The following is an 18,175-nucleotide window of genomic DNA, read 5'->3' as shown; positions in this document are numbered from 1 at the left end:
CAGAATGCAACTCGGACGACCACCTCCACCGAGCGTGCCTCCGGGACAGAGGAGCATCTATTCGCTTCAACACGTTGCCTTTCCAACCCTGACCAGTGGTAACAGCGACACCCACCGGTCAGCACGGAAACACCCACAACGTCAGCCAAGCCGGAACAGAGGCGAACTTTTAACCTTCCTAACACGCAATTTACTAAATTTACCTAACATGTGGTAGATTGCAAATCTACCAGTGCTACACTGGGTTCACACTTTTGCGAGTTGGATGCGTATTTTTCCCCCCACACCCAATTTGCATGTCAGGAGATTGTGACTGGCTTTCAATGGAGCCGGTTCACACATCTCCAGGACAGCTGCGGCGCGAGTTGCACAGGAGTCCTGTGCGTCTTCTAGTCCGTTTCAGGTCCGAATTGAGCCAAAAAATTTGGGCCAAAATCGGACCTGAAATGGTGAATGGAGACGCACTGGACCCCTGCTGTGAGCCGCTGTGTACGGCCAACAAAACCCGTGGAATTTTGTACGAAGGGTGTTGGCCCAAACTTGTTTTGCATACACACGGCCACACAATTGTTGGCCAACAATTACGAACATAGTGACGTACTGACGTACTATGTGGTTTTTCAGCTCTTTAGCGCCACCCTTTGGGCTCCTTCTGCTAATTTTAGTAGAAGTTTGGCAAGTGTTGGTTCACGCTTTTCAGTTCCTTTCTGAACAGCCGTTCGTCAACCAGCCATGTTGTGGAATCGGAATAAAAATTAACAAGGGACACCAACATAGTTGTATCTTTGATCTTAAAAACTAGGGGATAATGGTGCTGTGGTAACTTGCACCGAAAAAACAAACAAGCATAATAATAATATAATAATATTATTCTTGATATCACTAAAAAAAAAAGCCTTTGAAAATGTGTTTGCAATAACCCCATCAGTATCACCAGCCCAGCAGCTTCATTATTATCCCATTAAAGAAGAAGAGAATGTGCGCTGCATTTCGAGATTTCATAATTTTCCACGTCACGAATGGTAATTCTCCATTACAAACGTTAGTTTACAAGACCGACCGCTTCCAGCTCGTCCTGGCTTGCGAGCATGCGTGTTTGGACTTTGGACTTGTGTACACACTAAAGTCCGACAACACACATTTGTCCGTGGAAAATTTTAAAACCTGCTAGCCAACATTTGTCCGCGGAAAATCCAACAGTTGTCCGACGGAGCATACACATGGTCGGATTTAACGCCAACAGCCTGTCATTGAACATTTCCCATCGCAAAGTCTAATCGTGTGTATGCGGCTTTAGCCTTGGGCCACATTGATACCTAAACATTCAGGGAACACAAGCAGAAATGTACATTTTTGCCTGTTTTTCAGAAACATGCAAAAAAATATGAGCCAAAATGCGCAACACGCGTGTGGTGCTGTTATTTCTTAATGGCACGCCAAAAGCAGGTCCTGCGTTTTGTTGTGGGAAAAAAACAAACAGCTTGGCTCAGTGCAAAAAAAAAACATTAACATTAGCTACTTTGACGTGTATTGCGTGTAAGGAAACCCGTTGAAATAAATGGAAAAGTGTGGCGAAGATGCACGCACAGCCTGAATACTCGGCATAGGAGCACAGGTGTGTAATGACTTGTGGCTCTGTAAATAATAATAGACAGGCTTTGTAATTGGCTGTGTAAAGAGTGTATTTGTAGAGAAGTTAGGGAAGCCCTTGTGTAGTGTGTAGAGTAGTGGAGGAGCCGCCCCTCAGTGCAGGTACATGCCCCTAGATGAAGGCACAATGAAGTTATCTTTAGCCGCCTGCGATGTGCTGAAAATAACTTCCCAGGCTGGGGCTGCAGACTTGTATTAGCGCTGTATCACCAGCGAGCGGCGCGGAGCTCCACCAAACAGTTTCGCCCCCTAGCGGCATCCTCTTGTCACTACTTTCCCAAACCTCCCCCAACTCGCTTAGTTTCCAGTCTACAGCCTAGACCAGCCAATCGACCGCACCGCTTCCCGCTCACATGACGCCGCCCCGACCAATCGCCGGCGAGAGGCCGAACAGCTACCACGGCCGCCATTAAAGAAAGGAATCTGTAAATTCAAATGGGAAAGCTGGCCCGACATTGATCGTAATATTGGTAGTTATCGGCTCCCATCGCTGGGATTGATCTGAGAGGAAGCGGAGAGGAGCCAGGAAGGCGAGCCCTAGCGGAGGGGAAGAGCGGCTCGTGTGTGCGCAGGAGCGGAGAGACACAGGGAGGAGGAGGAGAGGAAAATGGCGAACCTGTGAGGAAAAAGAAGCCGACAAACACCCGGAGACCGGCGGCGTGTGACTGAGCGAGGACTCGCCGCTCTTCCTTTGTGTCAGACGCCTCTCCCTCAGCTTGCAGGCCCCAGCGGCCTCTCAGCGCTCCGGTGTCCGGGCGGTTCCCGCCATGCTCTGCGCCCCGAGAAGGGGGACCAGCGGCGGGGGAGGGACGACATCGCCCGGAGACCGGCGCCTCTAAAGCACCGGATCGGCCGCTCGTTGCGCCATTTTCACGGACATTCCATAGAAGGGCACGATCACCCCCCTCTCCACCCCCTCCGATCACACGTGCAGCCATTCCGATCAGGATGATGGTGTAGTGTCCGGGAGGAGGAGGTCGCTGGCTGCTCACAGCTGTGTGTGTTGTGTGTCTCTTTCTTGTTCGGGGTGGGATAATGGCGTGTGTTCCCTGACTGTGAGGATGAGTTCATGTTTTGTGCCGAACGGGGCCAGTCTGGAGGATTGCCACTCCAACCTCTTCTGTCTGGTGAGTAGATCGGGGAGACAGACACTCGTGTATGTACACATCAGCAGATCTCACTCTGACACCGTGTGTGTACATCCAACAACACACCGATCACCGGCCTCATCCACATCCCACAATATACAGCACTCTTCTTCCCCATACCCCCTACTAAAGTCCTCTTATGTCACAATCCACAGAATGTGTCTTCTGTAGTTTCCTCTGAAATCCTGTGGGTTGTTTGTTTGGTGTTGGTAAATGAGGGTACTTTCAGAAGACTGCCTACCAATCCGCTTTTAGCTTTCATTTTCAAATCTTAACTGGACAAGCTGAAGCTAGAAGTGTATTGGTTGCTATGCACAGCTGCTCTAGATTCTGCCTGCTGATTACACAATCTCCTCCCACCCCCCACCCTTTTAAGCAAGCTATGCAATCTGATTGGACATCTTCTTTAAGGGAGACATACAATCTGATTGGACAGTCTCCTTTTTAAGCAAGCTAAACAGTTTCATTGGACATTCTCCTTTTAAGCAAGCTATACAATCTGATTAGGATACTCTGGTTTCTCTTCAGATCGAATAAATCTTTCGCCTTTTTACCTCCTTTTTTAAGCGAGCCATACAATCTAATTGGATAATCTCCTTTTAAGCGTCCAATCAGATTGTATAGCTCAATCTCCTTTTAAGTGATCTATACTATCTAATTGGACAATCTCCTTTTAACCAAGCTATACAACCTCCTTTTAATGGTCCAATCAGATTGTATATACAGTTGGATTGGACAGTCCCCACTAGTTGAGCTAAACAATCTGATTGGATAGTCTCTACTAATCGAGCTATACAATTTTGATTGAACAGTCTCCACTAAAGCCCCATACGCACTATCAGATTTTCTGCTGATTTTTGTCTTCAGATTTACCAAAACCATGTAGTGCAAGGGCCTGACTGATTGCATACAAACTGAAACGCCTAAGGTTTGACCTCATATTATATGGTTTTGGTAAATCTGAAGACAAAAACCAGCAGAAAATCTGATAGTGCGTATGGGGCTTAAGCGAGCTATACAATCTGATTGGACAGTCCCCACTAATTGAACTATACAATCTGATTGAATAGTCCCCACTAAGCGAGCTATACAATCTTGATTGAACAGTCTCCACCAAGCGAGCTATACAGTCTGATTGGACAGTCTCCACCAAGCGAGCTATACAGTCTGATTGGACAGTCTCCACCAAGCGAGCTATACAGTCCGATTGGACAATCTTCTTTAAAACTTTGGAATAAGATGACACATCCATTAAATTTGTATTGTCTTAGGCAGGCCCCTGCACTGCATAGTTTATAGGTGATTGTACAAGCAGATTATATAGTGTATGACCCCCCTTTAGATCTACCTGTCTGGACAGCTTGGTAAATATGAGTTTGATGGAATGGTCCGGGTATAATGTGTATGGTGACCCTTCTAAATGGCCTATTGACAAGGCTGGAATTTGTTCTTTAAAAAAATAAAATAAATAAATAATGTAATTTGCACAAAATATTAAGCTGGCCATACAATCTAATTGTACAATCTCTGTACAACTTTATTTAGAGTTGCCAAAACTATGTATTATGTGGACAAGAATAAAGCATCAGTTTTAAATCAAGAAAAGTCTTTGCACTACATAGTTGATGGTAGATCTAGGGGAGATAGTACAACCAGATTGTATAATGTATGTGGTTAAAATGTTTGTTTTGCAAACCACTAGTGTGTGTATATGTGTGTGGCCCAGTTATTTCATCTTGATTGCAGTCTGCCCAGAAGCTGTGACTTGTTTGTAAATGTCACACAGTTGGGTTATCGCTCTTGAAATGCACTTTCTATTCAGTGCAGAGTCTGGCCTCAGCAGACCTTATTTTGCACTGTCTGTCCAATTCCTCTGATCCAAGGTTACTTGTGTTTTCAGTGCTCCGGCTGTATTCAGCCCTTCCTATTCTCTCTGTGGGAGTGGAGCCTGGGAAGGAGGAGGCAGGAAGCAGCCATTTTCATGGCTCTTATGATGGGCCTGGCCCTGACTTTAAGATATGCTGTGTTTTGTGTTTTTTGCTTATGTTTTTTAGCGGACTTGCCTACTATATATATATCATTTTTTTTTCTTTACACAAGTCTTTTTGGTATCACGACATGTATGACTTGTTCTAACAGCGTGCTTTCATCTGCATGTTTTCATCTTCTTTTGTCTCTTGCAGCTTCCCCTGTCCTCAGATAATCCCCTCATGTTGTAATCTGTTGCTGTTTAGATTTTTTACATTCACTCGTCTTGGTTTTTTGTTTTTCTTTTTACATTTCTTTTTAAGTTTTTGAGATTTATTGCAGTTGAATTTCAACAGTTTTACACATTTGTCTAGCACTTCTGCTCTATTTAATTTTTACTAAAATTAATAATTGTGCAACATTTATATATAACCTAGATCATTACCTAGGCAAGGAAATAAGTGACCTAAGGGTGTTTATTTTTATTTTTTTCTTGAAATTGGATATGCTGTAGCAGCTTGCAGCACACAATCTTTAATACCATGAAACCTAAACTGTACAAGTGGAGAATCTGATTTGGTGGGTCTTCCTAGGATTAGTTATGACTGACACAAACAAAAACCAAAACATAACATACAACACACACAGACTGATAAGCCAAACCACCGGTTCAAGACCAGTTATCATGCCACTCAAAGGAGCTGCGTGCCTGGCCTCATTATCTTTGATGCCAAACACCTCCTAGTTCCAGCTTTAGTGTAGCTTGTAAAACTGTAGCGTGTGATGTTTCTGCAATCCCTTTCTGTACATGCTGGCAGTCTGTAACCTAGTTGTGATGAATGAAATGAACACATTTACACCCATCCCCCGTCTTTGTCTCTGTGAAGGAAGATAAAATGAGGCTGAATTCCAGCTGTTAGTAAGTGATCAGTGGTAAACCTTGAAATTTTTGTATTGTTGCCTTTCAAGTAATTATAGCTCAGGAATGTGCTTCTGCCAGCTAGGCCACTTGTTCATATGTGAAGTAGTAACAATATTTTTTGGTTTATCTTTACAGAATCTTTTTTTTCCCTGCTTTCTATTTTGTTTTTTGTCTTGAGGTTTAGCATTTAGAGCTATATAATTTTATGTTAATCACAGTAGTCAAGTCAGCAGATCGGTGATTGGATAAATTCAAGAAGCCAGGTGCTTGTTTTGAGCATTTAAACTATCTTTTTTTTTTTTTTTGTCAATGGGTATGTTTTGTTCACTGGTTCCATAAGGGTCCATTCACACCAGAAATGGCACGTTTTTGCATGTGCAGTGATTGGCATTTGATGTGCATTTTCTACGCACATTTGCATGCATTTAATGTGCATATTTTTACTAAGCTTGGGTTTTCCTTTTTGAGGTCCCTTCCGCATTCTTTATTCTTTGGGGCTTTATTGTGACCTGCATTGAGTTGCAGTGTATTTGCATGCATTTCTGTGCAGAAAAATGCAGCTTGCTATACTTTTTTTTTTTTTTTCCCCAATGCAATAGTGTGAACTGCCCAAGAATAACCTGGATTTTGGACTGTCTATGCAGTTAAAAATTAGGGTTGTACAGATATAGGTATCAATGCCGATACTAAGCATTTGCATGAGTACTCACCTGACACAATATCTTTGCAGTGTGACTTGAGACCATACAAAATAAATGTGCTCAAATCGCACTGAAAAGAATCGCATGTGATTTGAACAGGAATGCGGTGCTATTCCTGTCCGAACCGCATGACGCTCCTGTGTCAACCCAGGCTGGTCACTTTGACAAACCTGGGTTCACACAGGAGCGGTGGGGGAAACCGCATGCAATTTGGACAGAATTTACAGTGCATTCCTGTTCAAATCGCATGCGATTCTTTGCTGTGCCCATGCATTTTGTATGGGCTTAACTAACCGCAAAGGTATCGGTACATGACCGAAAGTATCTGTACTTGTTAGAGGTGCACCGAATGGAACTTTTGGTGCCAAAAAACTAAAAATTCAGGATGCACTTGGCCAAAAAAAAATATATAATTGTATTGTATTCAACTTTTTAATTTTAATTAATATCATGAACTTTAATAAATATGAATTTATTTTTGGGCATTATCAGCACCTCTAGCACAAGGAAAAGCTCAAGAAAAATGCGTCCCTTTAAATCCTATGTGTGTCTTCACACCAGTCCGTTGCGCTTCCGTTGTGTTAAAAATCCTGCTTGCTACATTTTGGTCAGTTAAAAAAACATGCACCTCCCTTTGAAATGCATTGAAAATGTAGTAAGAACGCATCTGGCCCTGGGGTTTTTTTTTTTTTTTTTTTTGTTTGTGCTTAAAAACGCCAACGCCTGTTACAGCTCAAAAACGCCATGGTGTGTATGAGGCCATTGAATAACATGGAGTGGCATTTTTAAGCTGCAAAAAAAGCTCAAAAACGCTGCTGTAAATACGTCCGTGTGTATGAGGCCTTAAAGTTGATTGTACAAAGTCAGATTATAGTGTGTGGTGATATTTCCACTTTCTTACTATGCAGTAATTTGTATGTTGTGGTAAAGCTGCCACAACAAAGGCTTTAACAGACCTGGAGCTTTTCTTTCTTCTCACCTTTTTTTTTTTTTTTTTTAAACTCCCCACAATGCACAGATATTTGACACTGTGATGGGCTTAACTGTACAGTGCGTTGTCTGTTTATTGGGGTGTCATTTACATTGCATGATACAGATTAGGGTGCATTGCAGTTATGTTACTGCAGTGCACAGGTCTGATTAGGTTCTTAATGTTTGTGGTCCAATTTTCCTTTTTGTTGCAAATCGTATTGTAATGAAGGAGTATCAATCACTTTTTAGTTTTTTATTTTTTTTTTCTTCTCTGTAATTTGCTCCCTTGTGGTTGTCTGTCTGGTGAAAATGTTGAAATTTTGCTTGCTGTCATTTGGGATTTTGTAGACCCAGCTGTGCCCATGGATTATTTCAGTATACAAGATTTATGGCAGCACTATGTTGACAGCTGCTTGATGGAAACAATTCCCATTTGAATTTTTTCTCTTGGGTTAAATTTAAAGGGGAGTTCCACCCAAAAAAAAACCTGCTCACTGTACTCCTTCCCCCCTCCGGTGCCACATTTGGCGCCTTTTCGGAGGGGCAGAATACCTGTCTCGCTGGTATCCTGTCCCCACTTCCGGGAGCCTCCGCCGCAGATTTGTGTCACTGCTTGGGCTTCCCTGGCCGCCGGGCCAGTAGGAGAGAGGAGCGGAGCCTCGTGCATGTGCAGTAGGGTTCCCAATGTGAAGCCGTAAGGCTACACTGCTGGGCACCCTTTCTCGCAATGGAGGCAGCAGCACCCTACAGCTGATGGAAACATCAGCTGCGGTGCCAATATCGCTGGACTCCAGGACAGGTAAGTGTCCGATTATTAAAAGTCAGCAGTATGTGCAGCTGCTGAGTTTTACATTTTGCAGAGGTGGGTGGACCTCCGCTTTAAAGATGATCTCCAGCTTTTTTTTTTTTTTTGTGGAGTCTAAATAGTTTGTGTGGACCAAGCTTGTGGTAACAAATGATTACCATCACTACTAGATGTGCCCGCTATATGAAACCATGGCTACTTGCAGTTTACAGCCCTATGTTCCAGCAGTGAGACGGGAACTTCTCCTCTTGCTACTGGAACAAAATCAAGCCAGATAAAGCTTCCTCTAAATGGCTGAGTTGGAGGTTGTAATGTCATCCACCTGCCTCTCCACCACAGCCAATCATTGGAAGCTCTATATTCTTTGAGGGCTGGTTCACAGCAGGAATTGCAGGTAAATGTGCACGTTCCGCATTTTGACAGCCCATTTATTTGAATGGGCTGCAAAACGCATCGGGCTGTAAAAAGTGCTTGCATCACTTTTAAAAAGGCACTGCACCAAATCGCATGGTACTGCATTTTGCGGTGCCATTAACAATACATTGGCACCTGCATGCAGATCACCAGGGCAACGCTCTGCAGGAAATGTACACAGAATGCACCTTTCCAGCACCATGTTCTGGTGTTAACTGGCCCTCATAGAATACAAAGCTCCCTGTAAATGGCTGAGCGCTGCTCAGCCTAACTTAATCTTGTTTGGGGAGTAAGAGGGGAGCAAAGAGCTGTATACTGTAAGTAGCTGAGGCTACTCACCATTTATACAGTGTACACAACGAACACATCTAGTAGTGAAGGTAATAGTTTGGACCAGCTTGGTCCAAATTAACTATTTAAACTTAAATAAAAGCTGGAGATAAACGTTAATACTTCAATAGCTTTGACAATCGCATGTAAATATGGGTATTGATATGACTGCTACAATGTTTTAGGCTGTCCACGCTTATGTTCTTAAATATTAGATAACTAAAATGGGCCTTTCACTGTATGGTCTACACACAAACTATGATTCTTTCTTAAGCATGGCTCCTAGTATATATACATGTTGGGTACCTGAAGCAAAAACAAAACAGAATATTTTACACAATTTTTATTTTTTTGTGCAGATGGCAGTTAAAATCCTGTGTTGCAAAATTCTTTATTAGGTTGATTTAGTGTTCAAATACTACATTTTCACAAATTGTCAGGATTCGGTTTACCTGTTTTAAGCAAGTGCAAGACTTTGGGTTATTTTTATTTGATTTCTCTGGCTATATGTTAATGTTTCATTTCTTTTTCCAGGCTGACCTTACGGGGATCAAATGGAAGCAGTATGTATGGCAAGGTCCCACTTCTGCTCCAATCCTCTTTCCAGTCACCGAAGAAGATCCCATATTGAGCAGTTTCAGTCGATGTCTGAAGGCTGATGTGCTAAGCGTATGGCGACGAGATCAACGCCCTGGACGTAGAGAACTTTGGATATTTTGGTGGGGAGATGACCCAAACTTTGCGGATCTTATCCATCATGACTTGAATGGTAAACTCTTTAGTGTGTTAGTTGCTCGTACAGTAGTTTGTGCGCTTTTATTTTTTAATGCCATTACAAAGAAATACTTCTTAAAATGGAGGTATCCTCACATCTTATTCCAGCTTTTTTGTTAATTTGCTTGGTACTTTACTGAGGTAAATTTGTGTGTTGTGTAAAGCAGCCTTTCTCCTTTCATTCATTCTTTACCTGCACTGAAAAATCATAGCTATAACTTTGTTACTGTGAGCAGCATAGATTATAGCAGTGACGGTGAACCTTGGCACCCCAGGTGTTTTTGAACTACATTTCCCATGATGCTCATGTACTCTGCAGTGTAGTTGAGCATCATGGGAAATGTAGTTCCAAAACATCTGTGGTGCCAAGGTTCGCCATCACAGGATTATAGTGTTTCAGAGACACTTGCTTCATTGCTTGGCTCTGCTTCTTGTGGAAGAAAAAAATTGTGCTGTCAGTGACTACTATATAGTTCCTCAATACCATGCCTTGCATAAATAGTTATCTATCACATTTTGTAGTGTTTAAAACCTTGAATTGAAAATGACTTTGTAGTAGAATTAAACCCTCTGATTTATATAGCAGCATGTTTTTAAAAGTACTACTTGGTAAAAGGCTGCAATTACAGCCTTTTTGAAGTAAAGCTGAGTACACGGCCTGAATGTCGAAAGACATTTGCCTGTTCAAAAAAATAAAATGGTAGACATTCAACGCGTGTGTATATTGGTCTGTCCAACAGAAGTCGGCGGTTTGGCCAGCTTCTGTTGGACGAGCATGCTGGAAAACCAGCAGTCGACCGACTCCCGATCAGTGCTCTCAGCCAATGGCTGAGAGCGCTGATTGGAGTGTTCTGACAGGGAGGTGCCCCCCCCCACCAGAACACAACAGCTCTGCGGGTGAGATCGTTGTACTAACGTTGGATGGTTCAGTGGCTGTCAGATAATTTTTTTTTTTCTTATATATGGCAGAATGACTCTTGGCTAGATTAGGTTGGCAGAACACTGTTGGTAACAGCAATGTTCAAGTCTTGCCACAAGTTCTTAGTTGGATTGAGGTCTGACCTTTTGACTTGGCCATTCTAAGACCTGGAGGTGTTGGTTCAATACCACATGAATTTTTGCCTTTAAAATAACTATGGTCTTTATCTCGTCAGTAGTCAAATAACTAAAGACATGCCTTATTTTCTGTTTTGCAATTTTTAGTGTGTGTGTATATATATATATTTTTTTTTTTCAATCTGTAACACTGCACCACTGAAGGCACACTAAGGTGGTGTTGCTTTTCGGAGATCATTTGACAGGCAACAAGTAGGTCTCCTCCTCACTGGCTGTTGTAACCCTGAAAATACTGACCTAAGGCACTGCAACCGTGTGAATTGCTTTGCCATGTGGCCCCATACACGTAAAGTGGGCCATGTTTGGTGGTGGTACTGCTCGCAGAATGCTACATGCGTTTATTTTTTGCTGTGGTATATTTGCAACTGCTGCATGTCCATGTTTAGGTGGGTGATAAAAACACACAGCTCAGTCGCTTCCTTTTACCACACCCTAGCTGCACATCTGAACCAGACCTTAGTGTACCTTCATTCACAGAACAATCTCCCTCTGGTGCATAATTTCAAATTGTTTACATTCCTGAGCTAACATTGCATTCTCATACTGATGCATTGGATTTTTCTCACTTGCTGGCTAGTGCAGAGTTTATTATATTTTCTACATTCCTTAAATACTGAATGCCTATACCGATTAATTTTTTTTTTTTTTTTTTTTACTTTTTTAACTTTTAATGAAGCTTTTTCATTTATCTTGCATATTTTATCAACTAACAAAATGTAAAGTAAATGAACAGCATCAGTTCTACGACACACACAGTTTTTGAAGGAACTCAGCAGGTAGAATGTTCTAAACATCTTGGAGAACTAACCACAGATCTTCTGTTAATGTAGGCTGCCTCATATCTTTCTGTCTCTTCATGTAATCCCAGGCAGACTTGATGCGATCAGGGCCCCAAACTTGCAAAGGAACCTCCACCATGCCCTCCAGTTCCTATGTTTTAGTTTATAGCTCTCCAGCATTTTGTTGAACAAACTGCCTACTGCTACAAGGAAATATTTCAAATTTTGAGCACCAGCAGTCTTTTTTTTTTTTTTTTTTTTTTTTTTTTTTTTATGCACTCCACTTCCTATTTTTTTGTGTATAGTTGAGTCGCTTAGTGTTGCTTCAATGTCTGAGGTATGGCTTTTTGGCCGAAATTCTTCCATGAAGACCACTTCTGGCTAGACATCTCTGGACAGTAGATGGGTGTACCTGGGTCCCACTGGTTTCCACCAGCTCTGTGCTGATGGCACTACTGGACATCTTCCCTTGTTGAAGGGAATAAGCATGATTTGTCTTTTTTTTTTATCTGCTGCACTAAATTTCCCTTGCTGATCACTGTGTCTGTCATCAACGCTGACTGTTTCTTTGTGCTTCTTCATAAGAGCTTGAACATCACATCTTGACCCCCAACCCCATTCTGCCTTGAAATCTTTGCCTGGGAGAGACCTGGCTGATGTAGTGTAACTACCTTGTGTCTTGTTGCTGTGATCAGTCTTGCTATGGTGTATGACCTGTGACATGAAATGTACTTCCAACCTCACCTTAGAAGCAGAGTTTGGCTGTTCCTCACTCAGTTTTAAGCTTCCTACACAGCTGTTCCTGTCTTAGTTTATAATAACGTTCTAAAAAAAGTTTGAAAAACGCCAGTAGCTTTGCAGTGAGTCTTTCAATGTTTTAGCAGTAGCATTTTTTTTTTTTTTTAGTTTTTCAATGGATCAAAAACATTAAACGATGGTGAGCCACGCTTTTAAGCGTTTCTTTGTTTTTTTTTGGACGTTGGAGCGTTTTTACAGCTGAAAAACGCCTCTAGGAACCCACTCGTTTTGGGGTGTTTTTTTTTTTTTAACAGCCAGATATGGTTGATAACAGCCTATGTGTGCATGGACACATAGGATAACATACTGGAGAGTTTATTGACTGTAGAAAAACGTCTGAAGCCAAAAACAGCAGCTGTGAAAACGTCCAGTGTACATGAGGCCTTAGCAAGTGTAAGAACTGATGCTAGTTTGAAGCAAAAGGGTAGTCACACCAAATATTTGATTTAGCATTTTCTTTTATTTGTTCGCTTTGCATTTTGTAAATTGATAAGTTAAAATTGAAATATTTTGAAAGCATTCTTACTTTACAGTGTTTCTTCACGCCTGCCTAAAACTTCTGTACCGTACTGTAAACACACAAAAAAGGCAAGAATTTAAAGGGGGGCACCCCCAATTTTATACCTGTCACTGTCTTGAGGGAGTTATAAAATGAAGTAATCAAACTATTTGACAAGTCCTTTTTAATGCACCTATTGGCCGGCCTGGCTGCACATGCTTGGGTAAGGGTATGCTATGGATCTTGGAGGGGAGGGGGGCACCATAGGTGTGTGTGTGGGGGTTTTTTTTTTTTTTTTTTTTCCTAGATTTTTGTGGGGTTTCCCCTTAACATCTATTACCAGACCCTGCGGGTATGTTCAGAATTTTTGGGGTGGTGTCAGAACAGGTCCGATCATTGGAGAGCAAGCTGAGCTCCCAGCTTAGCTAGAGAACAAACCAGGTGTCTTCTCTTGCTCAGTACGGTCAGTTTTAATAGTAAAGCAGAGGGACTGTCATGAATACCATTGATTTCATACAAACATAACAGGGTATGGTTTCATACAAGTACATGGTACAGCAGGCACATATCAGGAATATAAAATGTTGGGCTTGCATACTCTTTAAAGCACTTTCTGCCATTTAAGCATCTAGCATTTGCTTGTTTTTGCATTTGAGATGATGTAGTTCGGACGGGATCTTGCTTATTTTGGTCTACTTAGACTGTGCACAAATTCCAGTCTCCTTGTTAAAGGATAAGTTTAGGAAAAAAATTAATAAACACATTTTTGCAGAAAAAAAATGAGCATTTAATTTTTTTTTCCTTTTAGAGCCTGGAAAGCATTACACCTACGATCAGTAGATTACAGGTGCAATGTAGGCTCCTGCAAACATGTCCTCTAGCTTTCAGCCTGGGCCTCTGTATGGGCTTTTTGCTGGAGGGAGGACATGTCCATGGACTACAAGAGTGCTCTTCAGCACCCTTGCAGCCCATTAAAACAAGTACATCTGCCGCGGTGTTAGACGGTACTTGTAGTCAGGAAACTGAAGGAATAATGTGGCTGTGTGGGCGGCGCCCCATACAGCCTTGCTTTTTTCAAAAAGTGACAACTGGTACAGGGAGAACTTATCTAATGCTTTTTGACAAGATGCTTATACTCTTTGACCAGACTGGCTTTTGCTATGCAATTGTTCATCCTTTTTTTTTTTTTTTTTTTTTTTTTTTCCCATATGGGTTTTAGAGAGGGTTTTTACTTCAGAAGGTATAAATGGTGAGAAAAAATGTTACTATGCCTGTTGGGCGGTGGTCTTTTACTTTTACCCTGCCAAGTTGCTGTTTGCAGTAAGTCACTATACAGCTCTGACGCTACCCCCCTACATTTGGAGATGTTTTGCTAGTGTGACCCTTTTTGACCTTAGAAAACCATTTGCTTTTAATGGGTTTCTAAGGCCTAACTGCTCCACACTGGAAAAAGCCAATCACATGTGTTAGTGTTTAAAACTATTTTAAAAAGGCTTTCTGTGCATCAATATAAACTCTGTATACCCTTCAAACGAGTACATACATACATACATACATACATACATACATACATACATATATGTTGCATGATTAATCGTTAATATATAGTTCTCGCGATTCAACCCCCCTCACGATCTTAATACAGCATTTCTCTTATTCGTGTTAAAGAGGAGGTCCACCACCCCCCACCATGAAAAATTAAAAGTCAGCAGCTACAAATATCAGCCGCCGCCATTCCTGGTAAGGGAACCCTGTAGTGAAGCCTTTCGGCTTCACAGCCGGTTCCCTACTGTGCATTTGCGAAGCATGCTGCGCTTTCTAATTGGTCCGGCAGTGGAGGAAAGAGGAGGGGCTGGGCTGTGGCGGAGTGCCCTCAAAGGCCCCGACAACCTAGTGCTCAATCTCCAGTTCTTCCACCCGCCGTCTCCTCCCAGCTGGGCTCACCCCGAGTCTATCAGGGACCCTGCCCCCTGCCAGTCATAGTTGTGGATTGGTCAGGCTCCCAGAGACAGCCCCACCTCTTTCCCTCCTCTTCTAAAATCCTCTAGAAGCAAGAGGGAGGTAACCGAAAAGTGATGCTATCTGTGAGTCACCAGCCTACGCTGAACAACTCCCAGCCCACACAGATCAAAACAAACAGGTCTAGCTTCCAGCTAGGCCTGCCTAAATTTACCTGCTCTAACCAAAAAACTACCTCTGACACCTGCCTAAGTAGAGGGTGCTACATATTTTTTTAGTAGAGACCCTAGAGCAGCGATGGTGAACCTTGGCACCCCAGATGCTTTGGATCTACATTTCCCATGATGCTCAACTATACTGCAGAGTGCATGAGCATCATGGGAAATGTAGTTCCAAAACATCTGGGGTGCCAAGGTTCACCATCACTGCTCTAGAGAATAAAATGTTAAAATAAAATAAAATTTCACTTTTTTTTTTTTTTTTTTGTAAAAATGTACTTCCATTCATTAAAGTAAAGTTAGCCCTATTTTTTTATTTATTATTATTATTATTATTATTATTTTTTTTTTTTTTTTTTATGTGAAAGGTGATGTTACGCTGCGAGAATCATGATCTTTTTATTCTAAGCAAAAAAATTGTGATTCTCATTTTATCCAGAATCGTGCAGCTCTAATGCATACAAACATATCCTGACACAGAGTGTTTCCCTGGTATCTGACAAAACAATGTGTACATCCTGCACACGGTATTTCTGCTGTCATTTCCTTTTATCCTCTTTCTCTAGAGTAGGACAGTCAATTCTGTTCAGAGGTTATCCAGCATCAGTGTCTACTTCATGATGCTGACTCAGATTACACAATCATGTAGCTCCTGGTGCTTGTGCAAAGTTTGGTTGTGTTCACAAAAGCCAGGCACAGATGAGCTGCTGCTGTGTCTGGTTCTGACTGCTACAAAGTTTCAGTGATATATGGGGGGGTGGGAGTGGTGACATCATTTCAGGCTAGGCTGACTGGAGACCTGCATTTTAGTGATAAGGGCCTGCTTTAAAAAAAAAAAAAAAAAAAACTAAACTGGGGAAAAAAAGATTAGGGGAGGGGATAGTTTGTATGTAAATACTGAGAGGTCCTCTTTTCTTATCCACTGTTTGACACTTTTAGACATGAATAGCTTATTCTTTCACACAAACATACTTATGTGATTCTCCATGAACTAATTGTATTTGTAATCCTCAATTGTAACAGTAATGCTGAAGTCAGAATACAAAAAATAGCTGATGAAGTAAAAAAAAAAAATATTAGACATATAATTACTAATAAAAAAATGTGGAACCTCCCTCCCAGGGAGCTGCGACACGGCCCCGCCCCCTCTCTCCTGGTCGGCTGACTGATTTTGATTGACAGCAGCGCGAGCCAGTCACGCCACGCTGCTGTCTCAGCCAATGAGGAGGAGAGTCCTGGGCAGCTGAGATACTCCTGCAACATCGCTGGATAAAGACTGGCTTGGGTGAGTATTGGGAAGCTGAGGGAATCTGCTGCCCATGTTTTTTTTTTTTATCTTGATGCATAGAATGCATTAAGATAAAAATTCCTTCTCTTAAATCCCTTTTAAACTAGTCACTAGTATTGCCTGTGGTCTCCCTGCAGCCAATCTAATTTTTGTTTTATATAATTTGTCTTGTAAGGTATTTCCTAGGGCCGAAAACAACTAATCGATTATGAAAATAGCCAGCCGATTAGTTGGCCTGCATACAGAATGCATTATTTGTTTACATATCGGGAAATACAGTGCAGCACACATACAGCTCAGTACATCGTCCATACATGGCAGTAAGTGCCTGAGAACTTGTGAATGTGTGAGGAGCAATGCCTTATGGGACATGTGGTTCTAAAGGCAGAAGTGTGTGGGTTTTTTTTTTTTTTTAACCTTGCTATAAGGGGGCACTCTATACTATAATTTGCAGCTTGCTATTGGGGCACTCTGAAGCCAGGAGGAGTACCCCAGAAAAGGAGAATCTGGGCTGCTCTGTGCAAACCATTACACAGAGCAGGTAAGTATAACATGTTTGTTTAAAAAAAAAAAAAAAAAAAAATCACTTTAAAGACTCTGTGCAGGGAAGATCAGCATCTGAACCCAGAGAAGATAGAGGCTGATAGACTGGAGGTAATGGAAGGTATTACAATTACATTTTAAAGTAAACTTTTACCAGTATTGTGCATTATATTTAAAATGATTATATAAAGGAGAAAAAAAAGTCTCAGCTTTTAGTACTGCTTTTAATATAAAAGTTTTATATCTCCCTTCTACCCTTCATGTCTGACCCCTTGTTAAAATGCCCATATATCCTACTTCTGAGTGTATTTATTATATATATCCGATATAAGTAATATATATATTACTTTTCACTGTTTAACAGTATAAATGAACCCCTTATAGTAGCGATTATGTGCTCTTTTTGTACTATAAAGGGCTAATTTTAGTTTTTTTTAACCCTCTTATGACAGGTCATACAAAAAAAGCATGCTGCTGCTACTAAACGTCTTAGGCCTGGTTCACACCTATGCGTTTTTTGGTGATTTTTGTAGAAACGCACTTCTGTTCATTTAAGATGGTTTCCTATGGGACACGTTTCCATACGATTTAATCAAAATAATAATCGGCCAACTAATCGATTTATGAAATTAATCGTTAGTTGCAGCCCTAGTATTTCCATTCACTTTCAGTCCTGTAGACACACAGAAAGTGAGAGGATAGCTTTTCAATGTGAGAAAAATCACCTGTTGGACAGTTGTTACAGGAACAGGTGTTCCTGTTGGGAGATTTCTTCTCTATTCATGTCTTAGTTTTAGGCCTCATGCACATGAGACGCCAGTGCAAACTCTGCTGAACACATTTTTAAAAGCTGAAACCGGCATTTAGAAACGCCCGTTTTGCCGCGTTTAGCCGCGCTTGCGTCTAGAAGCGTCTGCAGAGCAAAAAATAACATTTTACAACCCGACTTTGGGGCCCCATATCTCAGGGCCACTTGGTGCTAGGAACCCCAAATTTGGATATGTTATAGTGCTAGTCCAACTGTGTTAGCACACCAAATTTGGGGTTCCTAGCTCTAAGTGGCCCCAAATCTGGGTTGTAAAAAACACTTATAAACGCAAACGCGGTACCGGCGTTTAGCCGCGTTTAGCATCTGAAACGTGGAAAACTTTTGGGTCTGAACCCTTTTTTTTTTTTTCTGCTTCTGGAAAAACAAGGTTAAACGCAACTGCCTAAAAACTCCAAAAAACGAGACTGTGTACATGGACACATAGGATAACATTGAATGGGTTCAGGGGCAGTTGAAAAAAGT

General features: G+C 41.7%; 1 protein-coding gene across 2 annotated transcripts in view; it reads left to right on the top strand.

Annotated features, from left to right (window-relative positions):
• Positions 1–1,992: 1,992 nt before the first annotated feature.
• The window catches only part of MED13 (mediator complex subunit 13), a 151,356-nt gene continuing 135,173 nt past the window's right edge, over positions 1,993–18,175 (top strand). For both annotated transcript variants that reach the window (XM_073615258.1, XM_073615257.1), the window contains exons 1-2: positions 1,993–2,777; positions 9,445–9,679. In XM_073615258.1, the coding sequence (XP_073471359.1) occupies positions 2,712–2,777; positions 9,445–9,679 (301 nt within the window). In that variant the 5' untranslated portion in view covers positions 1,993–2,711. The remainder of the gene's footprint in view (positions 2,778–9,444; positions 9,680–18,175) is intronic.

This window comes from Aquarana catesbeiana, linkage group LG02 (genome assembly GCF_042186555.1).
Source record: "Aquarana catesbeiana isolate 2022-GZ linkage group LG02, ASM4218655v1, whole genome shotgun sequence".
Classification (NCBI taxonomy): Eukaryota; Metazoa; Chordata; class Amphibia; order Anura; family Ranidae; genus Aquarana; species Aquarana catesbeiana.
Note: the sequence above shows the minus strand (reverse complement) of the source record. Positions and strands in the feature narration are given on the sequence as shown.